The following is a 12,237-nucleotide window of genomic DNA, read 5'->3' on the forward strand; positions in this document are numbered from 1 at the left end:
CAATAAAATGCAAATTTCTTTTAATGGCAATCATTTATATATTGAGTCTATTTTTTGATAAAAGAAATTTTAGTTATTTCTCTTCTTTTAAACTGCCAACAGTATTTGCTATTCATAGATGTTCTGTCTTCAATAAGGTCTATCAGAGTGTAAAACTAGATGGGTATTTTTCTTGCCTCTAAAATGGAATGGTCTTTCATTATGCAGTGTTCTTAGGTGAATTCTCTTGTTTAAGAAGCCAGAATACAAGAGAGTGCTATATTAGTGTATTATTCTCACAACAAACAAGCACTGTTCTGTTGCTACCTGCTTGGCCATTGTTTCTGATTGTGTGTGCTTTGCAGTGGTATTTGGATGGTTTCCTGCTCTCTGCTAGCACAAAAAGGCATTTCTGTTACAATGGCCCCTAACCACACAATGACGGCATTAAGGATTTATGTGGAGGTTTCATTATTTTCTCCTCTTTTGTTCCTTCCAGGATGTCTTCCAAGCGACCAGCCTCTCCGTATGGGGAAGCAGATGGAGAGGTAGCCATGGTGACAAGCAGACAGAAAGTGGAAGAAGAGGAGAGTGACGGGCTCCCAGCCTTTCACCTTCCCTTGCATGTGAGTTTTCCCAACAAGCCTCACTCTGAGGAATTTCAGCCAGTTTCTCTGCTGACGCAAGAGACTTGTGGCCATAGGACTCCCACTTCTCAGCACAATACAATGGTAGGTTTCTCATGGTTTATTGTGCCTACACTCACTTTTTGACCAGTGTACTCCTCTAATAGTTTGGCCTCAGTTCTTTGCTTTATAATTAACATCTACTTAATAACCCATGCACAAGATTCACCCCTGGCATCTTAGAATTCTTTAAATTTGTTCCAATAAGCAGCATAAGATATGCTGTTTTCTGTTTCTTTTGTATTTTTCTAGACTTCCTGCATTTGAGACACTTACAATTTAATTAGAGGGGAAAAAACATACAAAATATAAAAACAATGTTAAAGTAAGATATTTAAAATTCAGCATGAAAATTTGGTGTCATACTTTTTCTGAGGAAAGTTTTTTTTCTGATAGAATGACAATGAACATAGTTTGAACATTTCCACCATGATAAATCAGTGTTTTTCTATTTTTTGCTTTGCCAAGATTGGATTCTATAATATTCCCTAACAGTACTTAGAATTTCATAGAAGAATATATTTCATAGAGACTGTAGTTTTCTAATATGACTACGCTAATTTCTAACTCAAGCCTATTCACACTGTTGTTTTGTTAATTCAGTAATTGTTTTTATTGTTTTTTTTTTTTTTTTTTTTACATCCTATTCTGGAATATGCAACTCTGGGTAAATCCTCTGACCCCTTATCATGGGGTCTGGATCACTGTAGAAGATCAGGAAACCAGGACTTTGTGGATGAGAGGAAAGAAGCCAGCATAGCATCTCTGGCTGCAGCTTAAACAGCACACATAAACACAAATAAGTCATTGTGGTCCTTCTTAGCAACTTAAATACATAGAATCGTAATGTTAAGAAGGTAGTGGGGCACTTACCACCATTAAAGGCATCCTCACCTTTTCAACGTGGCTGTCTGGGTGGATCACGTTTTTGTGACTGCTCCACCTTTTCTGCTTTAAGGATGTTAGTGTTGTTAATTTGAACCTGAATTACACCAACAAAAATATATTTTATCTTACATTCTCCGACCTTTAAAGACAGCTCTAATTCTGCTAAATCTTTTTTTTTACCTCCAGGAAATTATTGCCTGTCATAAATATACTTAGAGCTGAAATATGTCCACTTGTTCATGTTTTTTAATTATTGCACGTGGAATTAAATCAAGAAGAAGAATCAGCTATCTTCTGATAGCTGTGTAATAGATCAATACTTTGATTTTCATATTAGATCTCAATATTCCCATTCAACATTTCAGCCTCGTAGGTCAAGATTTCTTTGGGCATTTGACAATGGCAAGATTTTTCCACCAGGAATAATGTTTTAGGTTGGGCGTGGTGGCTCACACCTGTAATCCCAGCACTTTGGGAGGCCAAGGTGGGTAGATCACTTGACGTCAGGAGTTCAAGACTAGCTGGCCAACATAGTGAAACCCCATCTCTACTGAAAATACAAAGATTAGCTGGGCATGGTGACACATGCCTGTAATCCCAGCTACGTGGGAAGTGGAGGCAGGAGAATCGCTTGAACACAGGAGGCGGAGGTTTCAGTGAGCCGAGATCGCACCACTACACTCAAGCCTGGTGATAGAGCGAGACTCCATCTCAAAAATAATAATAATAGTAATGTTTTAGCTAACTCATATGTCAGACATATAGAAGTGGTGTTTTTAGCACTTGTTGATGGTATAATAACTCATTTAACCTTCACAGTAATTCAGTGAGGTATTATTATTAATTCTGTTTTACTGATGAGAAAACTGAGGCAAAGAGACGTTAAATAACTTGTTCAGATCAGCTAATTCATGGAGGGACCAGGATTTAACCAAGTATTCTGTCTTTGGAGTCCATGCTTGCAAACATTATGCATGCTGCTTCTTCACTAGAGCACAGGCGTATTTTATATTCTGGTTATCTATTTCTTTGCAAGTTAAATCTTACTGCGCATCATTCCTCCCTCTCCTTTTTACTGTAAGCTTACATAAGTTATGTACAATGATCAAACTTTTTATCTTCCTCTTACAAAGGTTAAACTAGGTAAAGGGGACAATGGGTAGTACACAGGTCAGTAGGGTAAGGAAGTCAGACATTCTATTTGGCATTATATCACTCCTTATGCCTTTTCCACTTTTAATACTTTCATCACTGTCCTCTTTCAGAAAGTATCTAATTAGGAATACTGTGATAGTACCATAAACACAAACATATACATTTAAAAAGATGAATGTAGATAATTATAACTAGAAAAATACTAAAAAGATAAAGGGAAGATGATTTTAAGTATACTCAAGGATGGGTATGAGAAAAGTATATTAAATCGATACATACATAATATAGTTTCATGAGGGCATGCTGTGATGTAGATAGTTAATACAAATGAAACCATTCCTATTTTTTTTTTTTTTTTTGAGATGGAGTCTTGCCCTGTTGCCAGGCTGGAGTGCAGTGGCACGATCTCAGCTCACTGCAACGTCCACCTACCAGGTTTAAGCTGTTCTCCTTCCTCAGCCTCCCAAGTAGCTGGGATTACAGGCCCCCAACACCAAGCCCGGCTAATTTTTATATTTTTAATACAGACAGGGTTTCACCATGTTGGCCAGGATGGTCTTGATCCCCTGACCTCGTGATCCGCCCGCCTCGGCCTCCCAAAGTGCTGGGATTACAGGAGTGAGCCACTGCACCTGGCCAAAACCATTCCATTTTTAATGGCGAATTCAGTCTAACTAAAAAACGGTGAACTGCCTATGCTGTACCACGTTTTATGCTAGACACTATGGACATAGATTTGAGTAAGATACAAACTTCTTTCCTTGATGAACTTCATCTAAAGCAGAAGTTCTCTTTAATTTTTTATTTTTTTAGAGACAGGTTTACGCAGGCTGTAATGCAGTGGCGCAATCGTAGCTCACTGTAGCCTTGAACTCTAGGGCTCTAAAGCAGAGTTTCTTAACTGGGGTCTATAGATCTCCTAAAAACGAATTGAGAATTTTTCTATATGTGAGCATATCAGAGTAGTACTATGGTTTCTATTGGATTCTTCAGTAGATCTGTAACCCAAAAAGGTTAAGATCTGTTATTCTAGAAGTTAGTACAGTTTGGATACAAATGATTGTTTTAGTGACATCAGCACTTATACTTTTCTCTTATATTTTTACTTAGTTTCTGAATTTGTTTCTGCTGCGTATGTTTCTTGATTCCAGCTGTTTTTTCTGCCTTGAGTAAATAGTTGGAAGAGTTACCTATATGATCTCAAACATTCAACCTCTTTCCAAACTTACTGTCAACTTCCACAAGACTTGTTTTCCAGATAAATGACTTGGATTGTTTACGTCACTTTTGAAACTAATGTGTGCCCTGTTGCACATAGGATTTAGTCCAAAACACCTTTTCTTAGCAAAAGAGAAATCTCTATAGACTAGCATCAAACTGTGGCTTTAGTGTCTTCTGTTAACACATCCTACTGCGGACACAATGCCCTGGTAATGCCAAGCTTTTCACACATGTTCATGAACATACCAGATGGCCTTTGAATGGCACAGTTTTATTCTTTCTACTTGGAAAACTCTCTATTTTCACATGTTACCTTCCTGGTGAATTATAGTTCTCCCACAAGACTCGGTTCAAAAATTGCTTTTTGTTAGATGCTTTTACTGACCTCCCAAGGCAAAATGGTTACTGCATTATTATTTCATCCATGAGAATTATTTATATATTATCTCATGATCTACATTATAATTTATTTATTTACATGTCTGCCTTTTTATATACTGTATTCCTTTTTGAAGGCATAGTCATACATATGTATATTTATGTTTCTGGGATCTAACATATACTGGATATTCAACTTATGATTATTGACTAACTAAGTTTACATGGATGAGTAAATATGTGTTAGGCAGAGTAGTTAAGGACAGTAATTAATAGCGATTTCATTTTCTAGCAATTTTAGAACTAAAGTAGAATCTACTAATGTATAATACATCCAGAAAGCAGAAAGTCATGATATATTCAAATTATTAAACTGATTAAGATATATTTTACTCAGGTATCAAAATTATTGAGTATATTTGTAGTATTCTTCAATATAAATAATTTCTCTTTTTATTCTGGCTACCAGGCCATTGTCATATTCACAAAATAGGTTCTTTTATTTCAGTAAGGAAATACATTCTCTCTTTTTTTCCATTCCATATCTTTGAAAACAGAGAATGCTTCATAGTCTTTATATCATAGAGTTCAATTTAAGAAAAAAAAAAAGAAGGCAGTTTTTCATTGTGTATTTGTGTGTGACATTCATACTCCATTCTTAAATAAAGAAGAGAGATGCTGGGAGGTGTATATTTTGTATTACCTGAATAGGTTAGAGACAAAAGATAACTGTTGAGTGATCCCTGTAATGCTGGCTTGAAGTTATGGAGAAATGCTTTCAGTATAAAACTTAAGTTGGAAAGAGTTCTTGAGATAGAAGTTCTGTACACTTAATTACTATTCCCATATAAAGACTTTGAGGAATTAGGATGCTTTGTTCAGTTTCAGGTTATGCAAATGTTAAGGTTTGAAACTGAGTCAGATAAAGATGTAATTCTTCCTTTCTGAAATTGTGTTTATTGCCTCACTATTTTGGAGAAATAAATGCCTAAGAGTGACTTCCAAACAGCTGTAAGTGGTATAAATACTTAAAGTTCATTTATTCTTGGAATATTTCACTCAGTGTTCAGAGTGCACTACAGATGAGCTTTCTTAAGCGCACTATATACATATACATATATTCATAAAATATTGTCAGATTTCTAATCAATGTAAGACTGAGACACAGATTGTTATAAGTCTATGAAAAAGACTGATTGTGTTGGTTCCTTCTCTGAAGCTTTCATAATCTTGCCAAGCAATTAAGAGCAACATTTGATTCTCATATAATCTTCACAAAGTTGAAAGCAATGTGAAAGTATGATTCTGACATTAGTGAAAAGGCAGTCCTGAGCTTTATTCTTATTGGTAGTTAAATCTCCAATTGTCTCCTTTATTGTTTTTCTTTTTTTCTTTTTTTTTTTCAACTTGACTTTGGAGGCTGTTGCTTCAAAATTGCAGAGACAAGCAAGAATCACTGTAATTTTGGGGTCACTTTTAATAATAGTTTGGATACAGATAGATTTATTTGATGATGGAAAGGACTCTCCAGAATGCGTCCTCATGTCAATCAATATGAGTATTTGTGGGCACCAGAAGGGAATAGAGAATAGAATAGAGATTTCTCTTCTCTTCTGAGGAGAAATCAAGTAGCAATATCAGAAGCAGCTGAGGTAACTCTATGGTGGCCGTTTTGGTGCCCGTTTTCTGTCTGGTTGTATGCTACTTCTGTTGGTTAGATTGTTGTTCCAGTGTCAAATGTGATGTGAAATGAAAGTCTTGATCACCTGTGGTTGTTGAATAATCAGTTCTCATTTTTTTAAATAAAAAGCACATTTTATCTTAGCCAAATTCTCTTTTGATTCCTTAAAATACTTGTGTGTGGAGTGAACAGTGTGATTTTTTTTTTTTTTTTTTTTTGAGATGGAATTCCGTTCTTGTTGCCTAGGCTGGAGTGCAATGGCATAATCTCGGCTCGCTGCAACTTCCGACTCCCACATTCAAGCGATTATCTGGCCTAAGCCTTGCGAATAGCCAGGATTATAGGCACCTGCCACCACGCCCAACTAATTTTTGTATTTTTAGTAGAGATGGGGTTTTGCCATGTTGGCCAGGCTGGTCTCGAACTCCTGACCTCAGGTAATCTGCTCGCCTTGCCCTCCCAGTGTGCTGAGTTTACAGGTGTGAGCCACCATGCCTGGCCAATATTTTTGTTTTTAAAAATAATTTAGGTTTTTCATTCTAGAGACAGCTGAATTTTATTATGAAATTAATACCGTGTGTGTGTATTTTTTAACATATAAAGATCTACTGGATTTGAAAATATGTTACTAGTATCTAATTTATTGTTTATACTGATGACATTTTCTTGGAATTGTTAAAGAACTCTGAATATATAATCTCTTAGTTTGATTTTGCCACATATCTTAATGTTAATATGCTTAAACATTCCACATACACTAATGATCATAAAGCAACATTCACCGTGAGTCAGTGTTCTCCCTGAAGTCCATCAAAAGAAGAAAAAAAGTGTCTTTTAAAGTTGATCTTCTGTAGAGTTTGGAAATACACCTGAGATCCTAAGTATAACATTATAGCAAGGCTCCAACATATGCAATCCAACCTTAAACACTGAAAGAATTCATTCAATGCACATGATAGAGAGGCTTTTACTTGCTCAGGCTCACTGTCAGCTCCTGGGATGCTTTATTTACCCAAAATAATTTTAATTGCTGTATTATAGCTATGTCTTGAAATACCCCTTATATAAATTTTGCTTACAATCTAACAGTTAGTTATGTGTTTTCAATGTTTGACTAGGATGGAGTTATGCGTGTAATACTGTTCAGAAAATTTAACAAGGAAAAGAGAAAAATGCATGTGTTACTTAAAAATAAGTCACAGAATAGGGCCTTAATTATGGTATGGTAAAGATTTCTATTTTTATATGGTGCTTTTTATAAGCTTTAAAATTTCTGGTTACCTTTGTACGTCAAACTTAGCATAAGTTATTGTGATGCTATAATGCATATTGTTGTTAAACCAGTGTGGTTATTGTGCCAGTTCTAATAATGAGAATTTCATTGTTTAGGGAGAGCATTCTCCTATACTCCAGACAAAAGTGTAATTACTTTTGAACGATGTGGAATGTGCTCGGTTTAATAGCATGGAGAATAGATTCAGAAACATTCAGATAAAGTAAGCTTGGAAGCCATATGTGCAGTGTGGCAGTATAAAATTATGATAGTAGGCAGTATAATTCTACACACACATACCCGATTTCGCACAGTTTATCTATAAACTGTTGTTTCTGTAAGAGATAGGCTTGCTTATCTGAACAAGGCTAATTCAATTGAAACAAGGTAAAAATGCTGACAAGCATGTATTTGTTTTTTATGGTAAATTGATGTTTATCATACAATGAAATTACATTGTTACAAACAGTATTCTGTAAATGTTGTCACAAAATACCGCATGAAGCTGTTTATCTACATATAATCCCAGGCTTGTGTTTAAGTGTAAGTGGTTCAATCATTATACTTGCATTGTTTTGGGAAATTACCCCCAGGGCTAGCAGGAATGGGGACGTGTGCAAAACAATCAGTTGGGGTCCATCAAAGCCACTGGGTAAGTTGTGCAATAGATCATTTTGTCCTGTTGCCATAAAATTCCATCCATTCAATCCAATGGTGGGAGAAGGAGTCAAATGTTAAATTGAGAAAACTTTGATTCATTCGTATGGTGTCCACAGTATTTGAAGTACTTCTGTTGAGAGTAAAGTTAACTGGACCTTGAGAAATTAATGAGTATTCTCTCACATGAAAAAAAAAAAGTGCTATGGGAGTTGTGAGATAGTTCAGGACATTTAATGAATGTCTACTATTATCCCCACACAGTGTAAGGCAGTGATAGGGGTTAGGGGAACAGGCAAGAGCTTCCAATGCCGTGGTAATAGGGGGAAATGTGTTAGCTTGAAAATATTTGGTCTAATGGAATGTAATGACTTTCATTTAATAGGGAGTGCTGCAGAAAGATTCAACTCAAATATATACAATGAATACTTATCGGTGGAGGTATAGAAATGAATAAGAACTAGTCTCTTCCCTCATGTAGTTTTTGTGTGTGTATGTAGTATGAAGGTAAGAGAAGCACAAAATCACCATAATGTAATATAAAATATTAGAACCCTGATACAGGAGCCTCACAGGTGAAAATTTCTCATTTGTGGCGATCAGAATAAATTAGCTTGAAATTGTTTCCACTGAAAATAATTACTTGACATCTAGATATTAAATACACACACACATATACACACACACACATTGGACCAATTACCATTAATTCAAGGTCTTTGCTTTGAACTGGAATATAGTTTTGCTTTTGCCATAAAGATTTTTTTCCAACAGAAATAACTCAGGAAGAATAAAAAAGGAAGTTAAAAAAAGGGAAAAAAATTGACCACAAAATGTACTACGAAGCTTTTAATATAAAATGTAGAAAAGTTAGGAAAATATGCACCTCATGTTAACAGGGATAAAAACAATTACTTTAGATATTGAAGTTTTAAATGTTTCCTTTCTTTATCTGGGTGACCACCTTGAATGCAGTGGAGAGAATGATGAAATTCTTGGCTGGGATACTGGAAATAGCAAGGACACTAAGAAGCAATGCTGGAGACTTACGTGAACGCTGTTGTTGATTTTGTGGCATGGATAGGTGGTCATCTTTACCTCACTTGTTATTCTCAGACATGCATTAAGGAAGGATTACTTATATTTGGAAGTTAAAAATAATTAAAAGTTTCTTTGCAGTCATACTTTATTATAGACATTTTGTTTTCAATTCTTCATCTTTCCTTTGATTATTTTCCTCCTTTGCTTCCTTTTTCCTCTTTCTTTCAATTTGCCTCTATCAGAAAACATTCTTAATGGATCTTCTCGTGGATCTCAATAGAGCCATTATTAGAAAGGAAGACAGGGTAGGAGAATCAGCACCATTGTGCTCTGATATAGACTTCCTTCCTCTTATATGCTGCCTCTTGGGGCTTTGCCAGACCTTCCTGCAGTCAAAGTTTCTCTGACTGCATGTGATTAATAAAGGTCTGTTGGTTTTATGATTAAGTTTTAACTCATTTTTAGTAACAGAAACAAGGTAGTAAGTTCTTCACAAAACTATATAGTATATTTCTTCGATTTATTCTGAGATTGTATTATTTTACTTTTCTTTGATGATCCATTGTTGATAATAAATGGTAGTTTTATTTTTCAGTGCCTGTCCTTAGCTAAACAACACTTGAAACCCTGTATTGTTTCCCAAATTACGTTTCAAAATCTTACCTAAGTAGATCCAAATATCCGTGAACTTATGCTTTAGCAGATACTGGTGTTCTTTATGTGCCCATTACTAACTTTCACTTTAAGTTATTTGACAGCATGTGTCACTATTTCCAATCAGTTTTTGATTTAACTAAAATCTTTTTGTCTTCAAATTTATTTCTTTTTTAATTTTGAGATTTTATAGAGATTGATAAGTTTAAGAAATAGGGAAGGAGATCATTTATAAAACTAGAAACTAATCTTAACATTAGTGTCACTGTATAAACTTAATATAAGTGATAATACCAGTGCATTTGTCATTATTTTGTCATTATTTTTTATTATGCTTTCAAATGACAGCCACCTAACAGAATCTAAAAAAGAAAAGAAAAATCTTGCAGTGTGTCGGTGCCTGATTTCTAGAAACTAGAATGAAATCTGTAAGACGTGGCAACTCATTTGTCCATGGGACCACAAATGTATCATAATGCTTACACCGTATTTCTTCTTGGCCACATCAGTTAGATTCAACTACCTATTGTACTTAAAGGGATCTTTGTATAACAACCTATTTAAAAAATGCAACCATTAACACTTCATTTGGATCTTAAGAAAGTCAAGTCTTAAAAATAATATAAGGGAGTATAGTATTGGATTTTCTTTTTTTCACATATTTTGAAAATAATATTCATATGGCTTTCAATTAATAGCATGTACAAGGACAAATACTTGGGCTTTGAGGTGATAAATCAGAAATATTAAAATGATTCAATATGATGAGTGGGAGCATTTTCAAGAAAAAAATGATTCCTTAAGGAATACAATCAGAACTAAAAATGCTTGAGACACTATTGGTGGTACATTAGGTAAATTAAAAGCATTCAGTGTATTTAAACCCTTTCCTTTCTTTCACAAGCCTGAGATACTAATAATTTGTACTGGCATTAAAGCAGGCATTAAAACTCAATTCATGATAGAATTTTAGTATGCTACCCATTTTGATCTTTTTTTTTTTTTTTTGCAATTTTCTTCTTATTTCTTGTTTTGGAAAGCAAATTTCTTTTTCCTGTATTTTACTAGAGAGAATGGGGGAACATTCTTTGGAGTTTGAAATGGGAAATAACTGTAAACCTAACTTAAGGTGACAATTGTAAATGGCCCATTTGGTTACATATCTCCTTTGTGTGCAAAATGCTTTTTAAAATTTTCCCTTAGACCATTTTTAGGAATGATCCATGTGAGCAGATGAGGTGTGATATAAGGAGAGCAGCCTTGGCCAGCTCTATGACACTGACATCACGTGATAAAGGAAATGAACACAAGCGACTAGATTTTGTGTCTTATTTAGTCAAGGCTGCCTCTGTGGCAGCAGGGCAAACAATGTTATCATTATATAGAGAAGCAGTGTTTACTTCACTGTCTCTTCTTAGCTCTTAAAAATCCAGCCTGTCTTGAGATAAAAGAATTAATCTTGTTTGTAGATATCCCTAAACTACAAAGTGATATTTGAAGGGTTAATAAAAACTTTAAAATGGAGATAGGATATGAAAAAGATGATAGGGGTATAGCTCCAAATGTAGTTTTATAAATTTATGTAAAAAATAGAAACTAGGTACCACGTAAAAATTCAAAACGTATTGTTAGTGAGTATAAGAAAAATAAGTTACATTAATTTTAGCATGACACTTAGTGTTGTGCAAAGCTTTGTAACCACCTCTTCAGCCACTACTAGACCTTTCCCTCTGTGTAAACACACATCCTGGAGTAGGAGAGATTGCTAGGCTGTTATCAGTATTCATCTTCAGGCCTTGTGACAGTGGCTGGCATGCTTTGCACCACTAGGGACATGGGAGCTAGAGCACATGCTTGTGTATCTGAGATTCTGATTTCCCCAGGGTCATCAGTAGAACATAAAAAGCAATGTTGAAAGCCTTGTTGAATATATCTTATAGCCAATCTTCAGTCTGATAGGTGCAACTCAAATATGGAAGATTTCAGTCAGTGCTCCTTAGAATAAGATATCTAATAATTAATAGCAATGCATAATATTTCAATGTTTTCTGTGTACCAGCCACTCTACATTGATTATCTTAGCCAATCCTATATTAACCCAGTGAGTTCAGCAACTACGATTATCCCCAATTTACAGATGGAAAACATTCTTGGATGGTTAAAATGACTTGCCTAATAAATAAATGATACAGTTTGGGTTCGTGGTTTTAGAACCCAAGCACTTACTAACTCTGCTCAGTTTCTGCACTCATATAAATGTTAAAGTCTTTTAAAAAATATTTTATCAGAATAAATAGCTTGAACAGCCTCCGCAGTGGCTCACGCTTGTAATCCCAGCATGTTGGGAGGCCGAGGAGGTCGGATCATGAGGTCAGGAGATCGAGACCACGGTGAAACCCCGTCTCTGCTAAAAATACAAAAAAATTAGCCGGGGGTGGTGGCGGGCGCCTGTGGTCCCAGCTACTCGGAGAGGCTGAGGCAGGAGAATGGCGTGAACCCGGGAGGCGGAGCTTGCAGTGAGCCGAGATTGCACCACTGCACTCCAGCCTGGGTGACAGAGCGAGACTCCGTCTCAAAAAAAAAAAAAAAAAAAAGAAATACCTGTGGGGGAGGCAGGTAGAACA

The 12,237-nt window shown here is 35.5% G+C and overlaps 1 protein-coding gene across 5 annotated transcripts in view; it reads left to right on the forward strand.

Moving 5' to 3' along the window:
- Positions 1 to 12,237, forward strand: part of SOX5 (SRY-box transcription factor 5) — a 435,827-nt gene that overhangs the window by 67,821 nt on the left and 355,769 nt on the right. For 4 of the 5 annotated variants that reach the window (XM_063639617.1, XM_055280372.2, XM_055280371.2 and 1 more), the window contains one exon: positions 479 to 710. In XM_063639617.1, the coding sequence (XP_063495687.1) occupies positions 480 to 710 (231 nt within the window). In that variant the 5' untranslated portion in view covers position 479. Of the gene's footprint in view, positions 1 to 478; positions 711 to 12,237 lie in introns of those variants that run through there. The other variant, XM_055280373.2, reaches the window with a different exon arrangement.

This window comes from Symphalangus syndactylus, chromosome 5 (genome assembly GCF_028878055.3).
Source record: "Symphalangus syndactylus isolate Jambi chromosome 5, NHGRI_mSymSyn1-v2.1_pri, whole genome shotgun sequence".
NCBI classification, from domain to species: Eukaryota; Metazoa; Chordata; class Mammalia; order Primates; family Hylobatidae; genus Symphalangus; species Symphalangus syndactylus.